Source organism: Prionailurus viverrinus, chromosome A1 (assembly GCF_022837055.1).
Source record: "Prionailurus viverrinus isolate Anna chromosome A1, UM_Priviv_1.0, whole genome shotgun sequence".
NCBI classification, from domain to species: Eukaryota; Metazoa; Chordata; class Mammalia; order Carnivora; family Felidae; genus Prionailurus; species Prionailurus viverrinus.
In genome coordinates this window covers 19,845,318-19,864,416 of record NC_062561.1, presented here as the reverse complement: position 1 = coordinate 19,864,416, position 19,099 = coordinate 19,845,318, and the positions used below count along the sequence as shown (strand labels likewise).

The 19,099-nt window shown below is 37.8% G+C and overlaps 1 protein-coding gene across 1 annotated transcript in view; it reads left to right on the top strand.

Moving 5' to 3' along the window:
• The window catches only part of WDFY2 (WD repeat and FYVE domain containing 2), a 175,817-nt gene that overhangs the window by 67,813 nt on the left and 88,905 nt on the right, over positions 1–19,099 (top strand). Inside the window, exon 3 of the mRNA XM_047850493.1 lies at positions 7,493–7,560. Within this exon, the coding sequence (XP_047706449.1) occupies positions 7,493–7,560 (68 nt within the window). The remainder of the gene's footprint in view (positions 1–7,492; positions 7,561–19,099) is intronic.

The following is a 19,099-nucleotide window of genomic DNA, read 5'->3' as shown; positions in this document are numbered from 1 at the left end:
TAGCATAATGTTTTTGACGTTCATACAAGTTTCGCATGTATGAGTACTTCATTCCTTTTGTTGACTGAAAATATTCTAGTATATGTATGTAATTTGTTCATTCATCTGCTGATAGACATTTGAGTTGTTTGCACCTATTGGCTGTTGTGAATTGTGCTGTTATTTTATTTATTGTTATTTTTTAGATTCCAGTATAATTAACACACAGTGCTATATTAGTTTCAGGTGTATAATGCAGTGATTCAACAGTTATACATTACTCAGTGCTCATCATAAGTGTACTCTTAATCCCCTTCAACCTTTATTTAACCAGTCCCCACCCACCTCCCTTCTGGCAACCACTAGTTTGTTCTGTTTTTTTTGTGTTTTTTTTAATAAAGATTTTGTTTTTTTTAACTAATCTCTACACCCAGGGTGGAGCTTGAACTCACAGCCCCGAGATCCAGAGTCATACATATGCTCTTCCATCTGAGCCAACCGGTGCTCCTTGTTCTCTGTATTTAAGAGTCTCTTTTCTTGTTTGTCTCTTTTTTTCTTTGTTCAAGTGTTTTATTTCTTAAATTCCACGTATAGTGAAATCATATGGTATCTGTCTTTCTCAAGCTGACTTACGTCCCCTAGCATTACCCTCTCAATCCATCCTTGTTGTTGCAAAGGCAAGAATTGTGCTGTTGTGAACATACACGAACATGTGTCTGTTTGCATACCTGTTTTCAATTCTTTGGAGTATATACCTAAGAGTATATACCTACTAAGAGAATTAGTAGATCATATGGTTTCTGTTTAACTTTTTGAGAAACTGCCAGACTATTTCCAACAGTGGCTGCATCATTTTATATTCCTATCAGCAATGGATGAGGGTTCCTATTCCACTACAGCCTCTAGAACATTTACTTTATATATATATATACTTTATATATATATATATAATAGCCTTCCTAGTGACTGTCAAATGGTATCTTAATATGGTTTTGATTTGCATTTCCTGTTGACTGGTGATGTTGAGCATCTTTTCATATGCTTGTTGGCCATTTATTTGTCTTTGGGTAAGTATCCACTAAAGTCCTTTGTCCACCCTTTAATTGGGTTGTCATGTTGTTGTTGTTGTTAAGTTGAAAGAGTTTCTTACATAGTATGGGCACTAAACCTCCATCATGTGTATGATTTGCAAACATTTTCTCCCACTGTCTTGATGATGTCCCTCGTTGCACAAAAGTTTTGAATTTTTATGAGGTCTAACTTACTTATTTTTAGTGCTTGGGTGTAGTGTCCAATTCAGGAATCCATTGTTGAATGCAAGGTCATGAATATTTAACTTTGTGTTCTCCTCTAATAGTTTTAGTTTTAGCTGTAATATTTAGGTCATTAATCCATCCTGAGTTAATTTTTGTGTATGGAGTGAAACTGGGGTCCAACTTCATTTCTCTGAATGTGGTTGTCTAGTTGTCCTTGCACCATTTATTGAAGAGACTATTGCCTTAAGTCTGTAGATTGCTTTTGGGAGTATTGTCATAAATATCCAGTCTTCCAGTCGATGAACATGGGATGTCTTCCCATTTATCTGTATCTTCTTTAATTTCTTTCAGCAACGTTTGTAGTTGTCACTGTGCAAGTCTTTCACCTCCTCGGTTAAATATATTCCTAGGGGTTTTATTCTTTTGGGTGCTATTAAAAATGGATTGTTTTCTTAATTTTGTTTTCACATTGCTTGTTGCTGGTATAGAAACACAACTGATTTTTGTGTGTTGATCTTGTACCTGGCAATTTTGCTGAACTTGTTTATTAGCTTTAGTAGTGCTTTTGTGGATTTATTGGGATTTTCTGTAGGCAGAATCATATCATTTACAAATACAGATAGTTTTACTTCTTCCTTTCCAATTTGGATGCCTTGTATTTCTTCTATTTGCCTAATTACTTTGGCCAGGGTTTCCAGTAATGTATGATAGCAATGGTGAAAGCGGTCGTTCTTGTCTTGTACTTGATTTTAGGGAGGAAGTTTTCAGTCTTTACCATTGAATATGATGTTAGCTGTGAATTTTTAAAGAGTACCTTTTATTGGATTAAGAAAATTTCTTTTTATTCCTTGTTTGCTGAGTGTGTTATTTACCATGAGAGGTTGTTGAATTTCATCATGTGCTTTTCTGTGTTTGTTGAGATAATCATCTGTGGTTCCCCACCCCCCCCTTCATTCTGTTAATGTGCTGCATTACGTTGATTGACATTCTTATGTTGAGCTGCCCTTGCATTCTTCTGACAGATTCCATTTGGTGATGATGTACAATCCTTTTGATGTGCTGTTGAATTTGTTTTGCTAGACTTTTTTCATCTATATTCATGAGGGATGTGAGACTGTTATTTTCTTGTGGTATCTTTGACTTTGGTATCAGATAATGCTGGCCTTATAAAATGTTAGGAAGTGAGTAGTCCTTCCTCTTTATTTTTTGGAAGATTGAATAGGATTTTTGTTCATTCTTTAAATGTTTGGTTGAATTCAGTGAAACCATCTGGTCCTGCACTATTATTTTTGATTACCGATTCAATCTCTTGGCTTGTTATAGGTCTGTTGAGATTATTTCTTTTGGGTTAGTTTTGGTAGATTGTGTGTTTCTGGGGATTTTTTTCCATTTAATCTTGATTATCAAATTTACTGGCCTGCAGTTGTTCATAATATTCTCTTATAATCTCTTTCATTTCTTTTAGGTAGTAACATTCCCACTTTTATTTCTGATTTTAATTATTTACATTCTTTGTTTTTTGTGATTAGTTCTTAATTTTGGTGATCTTTTCAAAGAATTATCTTTTAGTTTCACTGATTCTCTCTTTGGTTTTCTAATCTCTTATTTTGTTTTTTGTTCTGATCTTTATTATATACTTCTACCTGTCCTGGCTTTGGGTTTAGTTTGCTTTTGTTTTTTTAGTCCCATAAAGTATAAAGTGAGGTTGTTGATTTGAACTCTTTCTTCTGTTTTAAAGTAGGCATTTAGAGCTGTAACTTACCCTCTGTGTACTGCTTTTGCTGCCTCTCATAAGTTTTATTATGTTGCATTTTAATTTTTATTCATTTCAGAGTGTTTTCTGATTTTCCTAGTGATTCTTCTTTGATCCATTGGTTGTTTAAGGTTATGTTGTTTAATTTCCCCATATTTGTGATTTTTTTTCCAGTTTTCTTCTCTTATTGATTTTAGTTTCATTTCATTGTGGTTGGAGAAGATAGTTTGTATGATTTTAGTCTATTAAAATATATTGACAATTGTTTTATGGCCTAACATGTGGTCTGTCCTGAGGAATGTTCCATGTGTACTTAAGAAGAAACTGTGTTCTGCTGTTGTTGGTTGGAGTGTTCTTTATATTTGTTAGGTCTAGTTGGTTTATAGTGTTGTTTAAATTCTCTAATTTCTTTTTCATCTTTTGTCTAGGTATTCCATCTATTATTGAAAGTGGTATATTGAAGTCCCAACTATTATTGTAGAACTATCTAGTTCTCCTTTCAATTTTGCCAGTGTTTGATATGTTTGGTGCATATGTATTTACAACTGTTATGCCTTTGTGATGAATTGATCCTTTGTCAATATATAATGTCCTTCTTTATTTCTTATAGAAGTTTTTGACTTAAAAATATATTTTGCCTGTTGCTAGCATAGCTACCCTGGCTGTCTTTTGGTTTCTATTTCTATAGAATATCTTTTTTCCATCCTTTTACTTTTAACTTATTTATGTTTGGGGGTCTAAAGTGAGTCTCCTTTAAGCAGCATAAAGTGGGACCATGTCTTTTTACTCCATTCTGCCGTTACCTGTCTTTTAATTTGTAGTTTAATTCACTTACATTTGAAATAATTACTGATAAGGAAGAATTTCTGCCATTTTGCTTTTTGTGTATGTATCACATCCTTTTTGTTGCTCAAGTCCCCCACTGTCTCCTTCTTCTATGTTTGATTGATTTTTTTCTTGTGTACCATTTTGATTTCTTTCTTTTTTTGATGTATGTTTTTAAGTTATTTATTAGTGGTTGCCAAAGGGATTTTTAACATCCTAAATTTATAACAATGTAGTCTGAATTTATAACAACTTAATTTCAATAGTACACATTAACTCTACTCCTGATCAGTTGTGTATCCCTCTTTTCTTGTTATGGTCACAAATTATACTCTCATGTTTTGCGCCCATTAATATAGGCTAAAATTCGTGACTTATTCACACAGGAAACAAAAAGAAAAGTTACAAACAAGACACACAATAATACTAGCTTTTATATTCACCTGTGTAATTGCCTTTACCAGTGATCTTAGTTTCTCTGTATGTCTTCAAGTACTGTCTATTGTCTTTTTGTTTTAGTCTGAATAATTCTTTTTAGTATTTATTGTAGTAAAGGTCTACTAGTCATGAGCTTCATTAGCTTTTGATTATCTGGAAATGTCTTAATTTCTCCTTTATTTTTGAAGAATAGTTTAGCCAGATAGAGAATTCTTGGTTTACAGTTCTTTTCTTTTAGCACATTATCATCTCACTGCCTTCTGATCTCTGAGCCTTTTGATGAAAAATCTTGCTGCTTTTAAGATTTTCTTTCTGACTTTCAGCAGTTTGATTATTATGTGTCTCTTGTGAATTGCTTTGAGTTCATCTGTCCTGGAGTTCATTGAGCTTTTTGGATATATAAATTCATACCTTTCATCAAATTAGGGAAAATTTCAGCCATTTTTCATCAAATATTTTTCTACCTCTTTGTCTTTTTCTTCTGCTTCTCATAGTATATATGTGGGTATACTCAGTAGTGTCCCACAGGTCCCTTAGGTTCTGTTTGCTTTTTCTTCATTCTTCTTTCTTTCTTCTCCTCAGACTGGGAGGAGACTAGGTAATTTAAGCATCCTATCTTGAAGTTTGCTGATTCTTCTGTCTTCAGACTTCCTGTTGAGCCTCTCTAGTGAGTTTTTCATTTCAGCTCCAAAATTTCTATTTGATTCTCTTTTATATAAATTCAGTCTTCTATTCAGATGCCCTACTTGTTCATACATCCTTATTCTGATTTCCCTTAGTTCTTTATTTATGGTTTCCCTTTGGGCCTTTGGGCATATAGATAGTTAATTTAAAGGTTGTTTTTTGTTGTTGTTGTTGTTGTTGTTGTTGTTGTTTTTGCTGGGGGGGAGTGAGTGCAAGCAGTGGAGGAGCAGAGAGAGAGAGAGGGAGAGAGAGAATCCCAAGCAGGATCCACACTCAGCACAGAGTCCGACATGGGGCTCGGTCTCACGACTGCGAGGTCACGACTTGAGCCAAAATCAAGAATTGGACACTTAACTGACTGAGCCACCCAGGTGCCCCTAGATAGTTAAAGTTTTTGTCTGATAGGACCAATCAGTGTTGGATTTCTTCATTGGTTTTTGTCACTTTTTTTTTTCCTACGAAAAGGCCATTTCCTGTTTTTTTGTATACTTTGTACTATTTTCTTGAGAATTGATTATTTTAGACAGTATAATATAGTAACTCTGAAAATCACATTCTCCCTCCTCTCCAGAGATTGCTGTTGTTACTTTGGAATGTTGCAGTTTTCTGTTTAGTGACTTTAACACATTATTTTTGCAAAGACTGTATTTCTTATTGTATGTGATCATTAAAGTATTTCTTATTGTATGTGATCATTAAAGTCTCTGTTCTGTTATCTCTGAGGTCAACCTGTGATTTCTTCCAATGCCTGGACTTAATAAAGAAAAAAGGGGTCTTTGTCTCTTTAAATTCCTTTGACAGGCATTGCCTGGGAAGCCCTTCAGCCTTAGGGGTTTGAAACAGTGGCCAGTCTCTCCCTCCTCTCTCAGTGGACCAACAGGCAGATCCGAACACACATCCCCAGTGTTGGAGGATGAGTTCCTACCTTGGTACCAGCAAGCCATTCTGTGAGTATGGGCCACTGTTGCCACAGCTGCCTTCTCTAGGGGTGAGGAATGCATGGTGGCAGCTGCTAGTAAAATGTGAAATTCACTGATATATACCAGCTTCTTTCTTCATCAAGCATTTTTCAGATGCTGCAAGTGTCTAGCTAGACCCCAGAGTTCTAAAATAGTTCTTGCCAGCTCAGTAGTTGATTTGGTTTAGGGACTGATTCCTGGAGCTTCCTACTCTGCCCTTTTTGGTGATGTCACCTATTTATTTTTGTTGAGATAATAATGTCCATATTAAAATGTTGTACTAGCATATTTAAAAAATTTTTTGTTTAAGTGAAACTGATAGGTATTTAGTGTATATATTGAATTACTTTTCATAAGTTATTTACCATTATATCTGTCCATCTCATAAATTAAGATAGTTGGCCCAAAAGATGAAATTTTGCATCTGTATATATATAGCTGTGTCACTGTATATCACTACGTTGTATCTTGTGGCTGAGAAAATGGCATTTCTTTATTGTGTCTGTAGTTGGTCTGGTTTTTTGTCCTGCTACTCCATTTGGTGGGAGACCCATTGATTAGGGAAAAAAATCCAATACAATTTAAAACTTAGTCTAGTATGATGACTGAAATATGTAAGATAAAATTGCTCAGTCTTTGTCCGCTTTTTTCCCTGGGATGATTTAAGTGTGTGGGGTGAGAGGTATGGCCTGTATGATATTCTGGCAGTGGGGAACTGCTTTTTCCCCTTAGTTCTAGTTCTGCTACTTTCTCTGGTTCCTAGAAGAGTGTCCTATTACCTTCTAGTTGTGTTTGCCTGGCTGGCATGTGCCGATGATGTCATGGCTGGTGTAACTTATGGTGGGGCCTTTCTGGTTGGTAAGAACCTAGTGGTGCTCCCTCACTGGTTCATTTTCTCTTTGGCTCCTTCTCTCTGAGCTCTCCCGGGCATCTGCCATGTCTGTATCTGGCCTGCTGGCCTGGAACTTAATCCACAGCCTTTGCTGCAGAATCTCCCTTGTTTCACGGTGGGCCCCATTGGCCAGCCCTCTAGCTCAGGAATCTGAGTCTCAGAGTTTATCATTACCTGACCGTGTTTGGAGAAACCTTCACTCAAGATAATAGCCTGGCACTACAGTAAGACAAAGCACTTACTATGTAATCCTTCTGTGTATGTCAGATTCTTCATTTTATCTCCTCACACTTCCTTCACTAGTTAAACCTAATAACTTCTCAGACAGATGAATGCTTCCAACAGACTACGGCAGAGGTCACATACTAGGAGAGGCAAAACAACAACAAAAATAGTAATTTTCAAGCACCTTTGCTATCGCATGTGTGTATATAGACATATATGAGGACAATATTCACAAAGGTGTATGTAATTCTAAGTGTACACAAGTCTTACATTTAAGAAATATAGGATCTATAGAGAGGCATAAGTGGTATGCTTACACATATATGTGTATATGCAGTATATATATAGTTAAGATCTATATGTATATATAACATATATAGTTAAGATATATATAATTAAAGAGGTTTGGTTTCTATCAATGAACATTTTCCCATGACTAACAATGCTGTGATTTAACATACACTTTTTTTTTCTTTTGTAGGACCGTTCGTGTATGGCTAAAGAGAGACAGTGGACAATATTGGCCAAGCATATACCATATGATGCCTTGTAAGTATCTGGATCTCTGTCTTTAGAAATTAGACGTGGACCACTTCCTTTCCAGATTGCCTTCTCTGTGTTTTCTTCTTGAGGGGGGATGTCTGAGGGTTGAGATTAACCTTATGATGGAAAGTACCATATTAAATCATTTTAGCTCTCAGTATGTAAAATAGGAAAATTGTTCTGAAATTGACCATATATTCATAGTTTCTGAATAAGATTAATGGAAGACGGGCTATAGGACATCGGCTTTCTGATTACAGCTGTCTCCCTCCTTTCCAACTTTTTGTTTCACTTTCTTGTGGAGTTCTTCCTTCGACATTTAAAGTTTTGCCTGGTGATTACCTTTGTGAAGTAAATTTGTTCTTGCACTATTGTTATATTATTCATTCAAATACAAGACATTCAGCGTTGACCATTTGGTACCAGAAGGGCTTGCTTATAATTGAAACATTCTAAGTAGAAGTCAGCCTCATGTCCTCAAGATTTTATATGCGAAATATGTCCTTGTGCCGATAAATAGCTAATATTTAAATATATTGTAAAACATCCTTAGATTTGATTCTTAGACTTGTGTGCTGGCAGAAGTTCTCCTACAGAATAGCTAGCACCTCTAAATAGGAAATGTCTTTTTAGCCTGGCATTTTTGTCTTTAAAAAGTGATAAGGTTTGGGGATCCTATTCCATGTTTATTTGAGTATAAAATAGTTATTTAATTTTGTTATTAGTTATATTATTCAACGTTTCCCTGACTCTCCTTCAAATCTTAATTAAAACTGACACCCTAGAAAAATCCCTCAGGTTTGTCCTTTGGGCCTGTGTCCCCTCCGGCTTGCTACAGCGTGCATTCCCCCCCTGGATACAGGTACCCCAGTTTGAGAAGTATGTGCCACGGTGTACAACCGGAATAAATTCATGCTGAATTATAGATGTGATTAAGTTTATGCCTCTGGCAAAAGAATGCTGTAATAACTTAAATAGCTATTTTGCTTGTTTATGAAGAAATGAATTATTAAGGATATAATGGGTTTCTGTGATTTTCAAATTATCTTTGAGGTTTTGTGTGGCTTTAGAATTTTATAACAAACAAGTGATAACCACAAAGCTGAACCAAGTGGTCAGTCCTGCATGAGGGAAGAAGAAACTTACTGTGGTTCTGAGGACTTGTATTTGCCTCTTAACCTGTTGAGCCTCCAGCAGACAGCATTTATGCAGCAAAGAGCCTAGGTGAACTTCCTCTTTAAGCGGTGGCAGTGACGAGGGCTCAGGCAGAAGGAAAGGGAAAGGAATTCTCTGATTGATTGTTTTTTCTGATCTTTGAGTGGTATAACCAGTCTTTTCTACGATCTTCCCTTTTCATCAAACCTGACATGGTATCTAACTGGAGGAGTGGGGAAGGTCTGTAGTCCAGCAAGTTGAAGTTGACTCTAGAGATCTGTTACTACCTTGACTATGAAGACAGAGGAGAGTCAGACCTGGGCAGAAAGATGAGGGCTCAGGGATGGTAAGCAAGGAATCTTCTTGAGATGAACTTGAGTAGGAACCTCATGGAGACAGGATCCTAAGCAATTGCTTATGCGCCCTCTTCCCTGTATACACATCTAAACCCGTTTTGCTGTCATTCTGTGATGCTGTCTTTATTTGAATGTCACTGAGAATACAGAGATGCCTCCAGTTGCTTTTCTATCATTTATTCAGCTGTGTGAATGACTAAAGGCTGCTGTGGCTCCTACATCTGGCAAAAGTGCTCAGTACATCAATACTTATTGAAGACTTGAATCTGATAATACAGATAAGTCCCTGAGAACATTATCATACATATTCCTAGTGACTGAACACAGTCTTTGAGATTCAGAAAGAGGACCCTTTCATTATTTGTGTATTTTGCCTGTGGCCTTCCATACAGGGAGTGGAAAGGGCATTACCTTGCTATTAAAATGTGTGTGAACCAGCAGCATTAAGGTCACCCTAGAGCCTACCAAAAATACAAGTATTGGGTACCATGCTAGATCTATAGACTCGGAATCCGCATTTTTAATGATATCCCTAGGCGATTTGAATGCACTTTAAAGTGCATTGAGAAGAGTGTCTTCTGACATTTTAGCCAACATGCTGATCTATTTTACACATGATTCTATGAGCACATACAAAAAGCCTCATGCATGTATAGTATTGATTTCTACATACTTAGATATAAGTACACATTCTAGTGGATCAAATATTTATTGTGCCCCTGCTGTATCCAGGCCACTGAGCTAGTTGCCAGGGTTTGCAGATAATTAAGGTGCATATGGTCAAGATGATTTCCATAATCTTTCATTGTTGGATAACTCCACTACTGTGGAGAAGTAAAAAGAACTATATGTTCTTCACAATTGATCAGAGATTGGCTTTTATGTTCCTAGGAGTTGAAGGCATTTAGATAACATGGTAACTAATATTTGAGCAAGAGTCAGTTTTATTTAACTTGAGAGAGGCAGAATCTTGTTGCATAAGGAATTATGCTATATTTTTGGACACTTAGAAAACCTGAAATAGCTTTGAATTTCCAAAGGTTTGTTTTTCAGTTCTTCCTATTGAAAGGTGTTTTGTTAAGAGATTACTTAGTTTTGTCCTTAAATAATGGTTATGTGGTATTAGTTACAAAATAAGTAAAAATATACAGTATGTCTGGAGGCTATGACATGGACATCACAAGGCACATATGTGTTTATAGTGGCATATAATAAGTAGTATTCCAAATCCAGAAGAAAACATAGAGAAAATATCTTTACATGTAATATATGGCTTACTTGTTTATTTCATTTATTAAAATGTAATATAGTATTTGTCATGTTCCGGGTAGGATAGCTGTTTTGTAGCAGCGAGAAGAATTTGAAGTTTAATGGGTGGGAAGAAGGGGAAGGCATTGGATGAAAAAGAATGAATAGTGGAGGCAGAGTTTGATGGTTGGGAGAGAGCCTGAAAGGCAGGGATTTATGATAAGGCTGGATGAACTTGGGGGAGTGGTACACAAGGGAAGGGTAAGGAGCAGGCACATCGTGCTTTGGGGGTGTCCTCAGACCTGATCTTTTCTGAGAAGCTCTGACTTCCCCTTTAGCAGGGAATGAGGAGAGGCCAGACTTGCCTGGTTAAGGCTGTTTGCTCCTGAGCCAACCTGATTTTCCCAGAATTTATGATTTGGAGTAGGAAATGCTAAGTTTCAGCCTTGGCTGGTCCCTTGAGTTGGGAATATGTAGACCTTATAGCTGTGAGTAAAGAAACAGTGAAAGCTGATCCGCTTAGAAGGAAGTCCGAATCAAGGAGGAAGGACCACTTGGCTCAAGAGGGAGAGAAGCCTAAACAGATGATGCCTGAGGCTTTTCTCCTTCTCCCCTCCAGAACCCTGGCTCTGCTTCTGCCTTTGAGTTCAAGAGATTCCCTCTTTTACTGTATACACTCATTAGTGCTTCCTTTCACTCCAGTGGGTTCTCGTCACTCCTAACTGCAAGTATCTAACTCAGCCTAGCCCAGATTGTATACCTCCCAATTCCTGTCCATTCAGTTTCTCCTGGATCTCTATGATCTTTAAAGAGAAAGGACTGAGCCATGTCCCGATTGGTGCCACTGTGGTGCTGAGCTGCAGATTGTCTGCGAAAAGTGAGGGTGAGTAAAGAAAAAAAGCAGAAAGAAATATTTATTCCATTTAATTTCTTTGGACAGTTTATTCAACAAATTTTAAATGTTTCTGCCATACTAAACACTGTGCAACGTCCCAAGAATATAGTGGCGAGATAGGGCAGATGATTCCTGTCTTCATGGTGTGTACGGTGGGGAAGGCAGACCTAAAATAAGCCCCACTCATGCTGTGTGGTGAGTGTTGTCACAAGAAGCAGGTGTAATGGAAACATGCTCACAAAGGTTCCCAGAAGAAAGTCCATTTAAAACCCTGCTGTCTCTAGAGAATTTGGGGTGACTGGTGACTTGTTGTGTAGTTTCCTATGTGCCGATTTTTATGGATGAGTGAGAAATAAGAGCCTTTCCTTATCTAATATTCTTCCAGAAAATAACATCCTCTTGATGTATCTCCTGTAATAGCTGCTTATTGCCTGTGACAAGATCAAATTACACTGTGCCCAACTGGGACCTGCTTGAGCTTGGAAACCAGAGAGGGGCCTTTCTGAGGGTGTAGAGTTGAGGTTTCAGTTGTAGCCATTAGTGATTATCTGTTCCAGGCTTCTAGTAGATACCATTTCAACCCCTGCCTTTGCATCTCTCTACAGCAGGAAAAACAAAACAAAGAATGAAAAGCATAGGTATTCCCATTTTCATGGTTATTTTAGATTTACTTTTTTAACTAGGTTTGCCATTCATGGGGTCAGACAGAGGGGTGGAGGAGAGAAATCTCAAACAGGAGCCAAAGTGGCAGGTGTTTGAGATTTCGCTTACTCGATTAAAGTATTGGGTATCGTGTCTGAGCCTCTATTGCCAGCTTTCCCCCTTGGGCATGCAGAATAGGTAAAGCAGTTCAGCTGCCAAAGATGTGGTGAATAGGAGGTTGAGAGGCCCAGAGCCTCAGGACTGAGGGTGTGTTGGACAATTGGAAACCTCTGTGGGTTCTATAGTTGCCAGGGCAGATGAAATTTACTTTGGCTCCTAAGCGTTTATGAATTTGTCCCCAAAGCAAAACAGACAGTTTATCAAAGATAAATACAAATAAAAGGCACACCTAACACGGAAATAAAATGACCTATTTTTCCAGCTCTCTGCCTTGGCGTGGCGGGATGGCATTTGCCCAATCTGGAGTTGTGCTGGGGCCCCCTCAGTCTGATTGTTCGTTGATACAGTTTTCCCACTTTGTGTTAGCCCTCTGCAGAAATGCCTTCATTCTACGTGCACTAGGCTCGCACTGGTGTGTGCATATATGCAATGCTTTATGGCTGTTTTTGAAGAAATTGTCTACTGTAATGCTCAGTGCTCCTTTGAAGAAGCGCTAAGAGGGCCAGAAACCCTTTGCTTTCTCTACGACAGAAATTAGCAGCCCATGTGCTGCATCATGTTGGGATCATCCAAATGGATTACAGACCCTGAGAACTGGTCTCCTTAGCTGCGCGGGGGAAATCCAGTCATCTGGGCTCTAGGAATCTCTTCCATTTATTCCAGTGGCTGTTCAGATCTAGTTTTCTGTATATCATGAGGTGAAAAAGGTTGGGAGGGACAGCTCTAAGGACCCGATTCATGGTCCTTGTGGATAATGTGACACATGGAACCTATCGTTTGCCAACAGATCTTTATTTCAATTTTCTTTCTGTTCTTACACCTGTTTTCCTTGTCATGACTTTTTGCTTATTTCTATGATTTGGTTTTATTATATCTACTTTTAAAGTCTCTTCAAATTCTTTGTGAAATGAGGTGGGGAATGCATTAAATGAATTATCTTATTAGTTAAAACAAATAGAGAGATGAAGTTTGGACATAGATATACTGTTTACCTTAAATTCACCCAAAAATATGTATTTTTTTTTAATGTTTTCAAAATAGCATGTAGGTTAGAACCTGTGCCAGGGTGGGAAACTGGAATTTGATTTTCGTTTTTGATACCAATTTGCTGAGTCACTTCAGGCAAGTCCTTTACATTTTTCTCTACTCTGAAGCCCGTTGAATACACTGTCATTAGCTTTGATCTCAGATTTGCAAAAACATTTTTGGTTATGAGATGTATTAAATAAGTAATTTGCACTTTCAGGTTCTTGGTATTTAGCAATATATATACTGTTATTGCTGATCTTAACCCAATGGGGATTTGTGAGGTTGTGGCTGGATTGGCTTCCTTTTCCTGTGTGTTGGGACTTCAGTCCTGCAGCGACAGATAACTTGAAATTGAGGCTTTAGAAAATTAGAATGATTAATATGTTCATATGCTTTATACCTAGGATGGAAATGACTTATTTTGTATGTATATTGCAAATGTCCATTTGCCCATTGGTCAAAGGAGAACTTTCTGTAATTTAAGACTTTGTATGGAGCTCGTTGTGCGTTGTCCCACGTCTTCTGGGTTTATTAGAGTTTTGGGGCCAAACCCATATGGATAGATTAGTGGTTGAAAGGTATTTAAAATAATGAATTTAAAATAATGAAGTTCTGTTTTTATCAGGTAGTGATTATTTTGGTGACTTTTAGACAACATCTTTAACTCCATCAAGGAACTTTCTTGGCGGGCTAGGGGATTTGGGTATAATTGGGAAGTGCTCATCCTAATATTTTATACCTTATTTCAATTTACTCCTTGGTTCCTTTCTTGGTTTATTTTGGTGTAGGTTATATTATAGAACCACATGTAAAGCCAGTTTACTGTTTTTACTATTTACATTTTCAAAAATAATTGTGTAATCTGATATTTTAGTTCTGTACTTACTAAGAAGAAAATGTGCTTAAGGAACTTCTGATTTTTAATGGAAATGAAAATGTGGATTATCTAAGCTAAAGATAACAGATGTCAATTAATCTGAATAATTATAACATTTACTTAGCATACTCTTGTTTGATTTTCATATGACAGAGTATTTTAAAATTTACTGTACTTAGATCTTAAACTTGTAGTGATAACTTAAAACTTGTCGGAGAGAAAAAATGACCACTGATAAGTCACTGTGATTTGCTGATGTTACCCAGACTAAATTAAAAGAAAACAAGTGGTTTAATTTTAGTAGGGTGCCTAAAATAGTTGATTGAAATGAAAAATGGTTTTTAATGCTAGGCAGTTGAAGTCCTACATCTACGTGTTCTTAATATATTAAGTAAAACACGGTTGAGCATTATAAACCTAATAAATACTGAGTTGTGACAACCAGGACTGAAGGAGATCGTGTCTGTGGGTGAGATCTCTGCTGTGCAGTGGTGGGGTGCTCCTGGAAGTCCTCTTATTGGAGGATCCCGATATCTGACTTGATCAGGGTGTGTTTAACACCTGAAGTTCTGCTCACGGAAGTGCCGCTGTTTGTTTAGTTTCCAAGTGACCACTGGAACATCCCGTGAAGATCAGTGTGGGGTGACGAGCAGTGCCTTTGCCGTTGTACAGCACTCAGTGTGCTGGAAATCCACAGCTCAACCTTCAGAGAAACTTGTGTTTATTTGAGCAAAGGTCAACCAATAAGCAAAGGACAGAAAATAAATCAGCCACAAAATGAAGGAGTTCTAGGTATAAATAACAGAAAATAGGTAACTTTCCCCCCAGTAGGAGTATTTTGAGAATGCCTTCTCTCAACTATATATACTCCTTTTAAAAAGTAGGAGCCGGGGCGCCTGGGTAGCACAGTCAGTTAAGCGTCCGACTTCAGCCAGGTCACGATCTCGCGGTCCGGGAGTTCGAGCCCCGCATCGGGCTCTGGGCTGATGGCTCAGAGCCTGGAGCCTGTTTCCGATTCTGTGTCTCCCTCTCTCTCTGCCCCTCCCCCGTTCATGCTCTGTCTCTCTCTGTCCCAAAAATAAATAAACGTTGAAAAAAAATTTTTTTTAAAAAGTAGGAGCCATAAATATACTTTTTGAGACCACTTGAGGGGTAAAAGTATTAGAAATACAAGTAGCCAGTTTCTCCGTAATCCACTTAATTACCGACTCTGTTGAGGTTGATGTGGGATTCTTGAGTTTCCTTTGTCTAGGGCTTATATCTCTTGAGCTTTTCCTCCTTCAAATTATATGGTCATTAATATAATCACCCAGACTGGGGTTTCTCTTTATTTTAGTTTTCCCTAAACCTTAAACTGACTACCTGCCTGAAATTACAAAGATTTCATTTTAAAAATGCTCGATACTATGAAAATGTTTAATTTTTAAAATAAGGTATTAACAAGCCATCAAGGTCTAAAGTCCTGGTACTTACATAAGAGATTATTATTTTTCAGTACTCACAGGCCTGCACAAATTTCTTTTCCATCTTCTTTGTACCTTTTATTATCTTGCTTCCTAAAATTCTGCCAAATACACTTCTTCTGTCTGTCCTCAGTCTAAAACAGCAAAGAGGGGTGGCAAGTCTTAATCAGATAGCATGGAAATGAATTCTTGTACTATTTTATTGAGAACTAAATTGTGGGCATTTTTTTCCCTTAGGTTTTAAGAAACGTGGGGGAAAAAATAGGAAGCTAATGATAGAACATCAACAGACCAGTGGCAAGGCCTTGATTTTCACTTATTAGGTTTGTGTAGGAGCAGTCCCAGGCAAACCACATCCAGATGATGTATATGGGGGTCACCCCACAAAGCTTACGAAGTGTGGTTATCCTTTCTCGTGGGGAAACACTTAAAGGTGGAGGAAGTAAATATATCTTCATGTCTTGTATCATGGTGTGTTTATCTCATCTAGAGTTCAAGGATGCAGTTTTGATGGAGGTGGTCAGTGGAGGGACTGTATTTTAATTTTATGGGTCTGGTCAGACATTTCATTGAGCCTTTGGAGAAAGCCAGTGCAAGGTGGGCATATAGAAGTCTCTCGGCCATTTCATCTCTGACCTCAACTTTCAACCATCAGATAGAGCAATTATTTCCTTATTGACTTATGAATTATTAGTTTCACATCATTTAAAGCTGAATTCTTATTTGTGAAACATCACATTTTTGCAACCCAGCTACAAATATTGTGCTTAAATCATATTTTATTTGTGTCTTCCTAATTCTTCCTGCTGGGGGATTCCTTTTACCATTTGGCCAGAATTTACTGTGTCTTATTATCCTTCCCTAGACAATTTTGCCCCTTTGATATTTCCTTGCATGGATAAGACCCCATTTTGAATGGGTCGTAACACCAGTCTTTCAGAGGTTGCTTTTTTTGTTAATCTCTGGTGAGTTGAAGTTAGAAGGATATCTGTGTCAATCTGTGTACTCCCCCGTTTCCCAAAAGGAAAGACATTTATTGTCACAAGAAATATAGCCATCAGTATTCTTTTCAGTTCACTCCCTGCCTCCTTGGTCCTGCCAGGGCCTATGGGTAATCAACCCAGGGCCTTTTGCTGTGAGAGTATCACAGTTCGGAAATGGTTTGAGGAGCATCATAAGGTTCACCTGCCAAAAGTCTTCCGTAAACACTCCCCTTGCCCTCCCACAGGTCTGCTTGGTGTTTTACCAATAATGCCCCCCTCGAAGAAGTGGTTTTGTCTTTGGGGGGGGCACCCGGAAGCTAGTGCTCTTTAGCTCTGGCATTCCGCTGTCTAGAACCATCTTGGGTTCAAGCATATGGGTTCTAGAACAACAGGATTTCTAAATTTATTTTGTTTATGGGACTTTATGAGAAAGGTCTTTTCCTTTTGAATTCTGGTGGTGTTTCTTACTGTGAACATAAAGTGATTTGGACCATAGTGGTGACATTGGGATGGGTTTAACAGTTCCTATACAGGGTTTGTGTCACAGTCTATAAATTCCTTGATGACAGCTCTGATACCTTATATATAATTGTATCATATGCCTGGAACATAGTAAGCATTCTAAATTCTCATTAAAAGAGTAACAAGGGGCACCTGGGTGGCTCAGTCTTGATCTCCCCTGCTTGCACTCTCCCCCCAAAATAAACACTAAAAAAAAAAAAAAAAAGAGTAACAAGAAATTTAGTAAAGGGGATAAGAAATCCAGGAATAAAGAAATAGCAATGTAGATGTCAGGGTAGCCTTTGCAGTGCTGTTAAAAAGTCTTTTAAATCACATTCAGAGATCAGTGGGTTTTCTAACTGTTCCATAACCAGATATGAACTTTGGAGGAAATCACACAGAAAAGACTTTTCTATGGTCAGGCAGGCAGCTAAGTGATGAGGTTATTCTTGACTAGTTTATAGCCCTTTGGGCTGCAATTAAGTTTTGCTTCATATGTTCATGCCCATATCTTAATAAGCCATTAGATATTTAAAACTTTCAAGAGGAATAGTGAAATAATAAGATTAAAGACAATATTATAGAAATGAATTTGGGGGCGCCTGGGTGGCTCAGTTGGTTAAGTGTCCGGCTTCAGCTCAGGTCATGATCTCGCCGTTCGTGAGTTTGAGCCCCACCTTGGGCTCTGTGCTGACAGCTCAGAGCCTGGAGCCTGCTTTGGGTTTTGTGACTCCTTCTCTTTCTGTCCCTCCCCCACTCATTCTTTTTTTCTCTCTCTCTCAAAAATAAACATTAAAAATATTTTTTAAGAAATGAACTTGTCATACAAACACAAAAACCGTTTCATTTTTCCATGTATGTTTTTAGGTGTCTATGTACTTTATGTAGTTGTAGTAACAACATATATTTTTTTGTTGTTCTTTCCAGCTAACATGATTTCCCATGAAATCATTAGATTTTAATTCTGCACGCATGTTACAGGCTATAAGACCTGGCATGTTAGCACCTGTCTAGAAATTGTGCCAACATATTTCACGGGCCATGGGCAAGTAAGGATGACTTTCCTAGGGCAGCACATTAAATATCATTTGACTACTTTTTTCAGCAGTGTACTTTTGGGAATCTAGTTTAATTTTGTGGCTAATCAGAGAGAAGATTCTCTGTTGTACTGGTGGAGGTTGTGTGTGGGGGGATGATTTTTTGTGTTTCTATTTTCTGAACATATCATTAAAAACTAGAAAATAAACACTTGTAGTTTGGAAGATCTTTTCTGTTGTTCAGGGTCCTTTTATAGAGAACGAAAAAAATGTTACTAAGTGATGTGTTCATGAAGTAGCTCTGTTAGTAGAACTTGAAATTCTTTTAGAATTTAGTTTCGAGATAATCGCTAAGTTACATATTTCAAAATGGGACTGTGTATATGAATTATGTCTTTGAACCTTCTCCAACTTTTTTTCCCTGTGTGACCTTGAGTACGACGTCTAACAATAACTGTAAAAAGTAGGAATAAAAATATTTGAGGCTGAATACGATTTGATGATGAGCAGGGCCACTGTGAAGGTCGGGGAGAAATTTAAGAATTGGTGTTGGACTCATTTGCACAACAGCGATTTCAGTGTAGGATAAATTGTCAACAGGCCCCATTCTTACGAGCCAGTGTAGGAACCCGGATGCCGACTGTTGAGCAAGCACTTCTTGGCCACATTGGCTTCCAAGTATGCTTAGTTTGCTTGGGCTCAGGTATACTCAGGTAGTAGCCAATTTTGCAGCACAGGGAGGCCCTGTCCAGACCGGATTTCTTTTCTACAGAGCCTGGCCTGTGTCCAGTTGGTTCTCTCTTAAATTGAGACAGATCCTCAGTCTTTTTTCAGTTAGCGGCCTTGAATGTTGAGAGTAAAAAACTTCTGTTAGTCCACATGCCCTGAGTCAATTCTAAATCAAAAAATAGACTTCTATACTAGTGTGTATATGTCGGGGGGGGGGGGGAGGAGGGAATTATAAGATCTCTTTTTTTCCCCCTGGTTGAGGTTGTTTCTATTAAAGATAGGGCGTGAGTGGAAGAGATAGACGGGTAACAGAGGGAGAACACAGTACAAAATATTGGTAACCTAGTCAAGCGAATTTAGACTCGATACTGACAGAACAGCCGAGACTAAGCCCATTGGAACTAGTCCAGTTTGAGAACATCTTACTTGTTATATTCATTAAAAGGATAA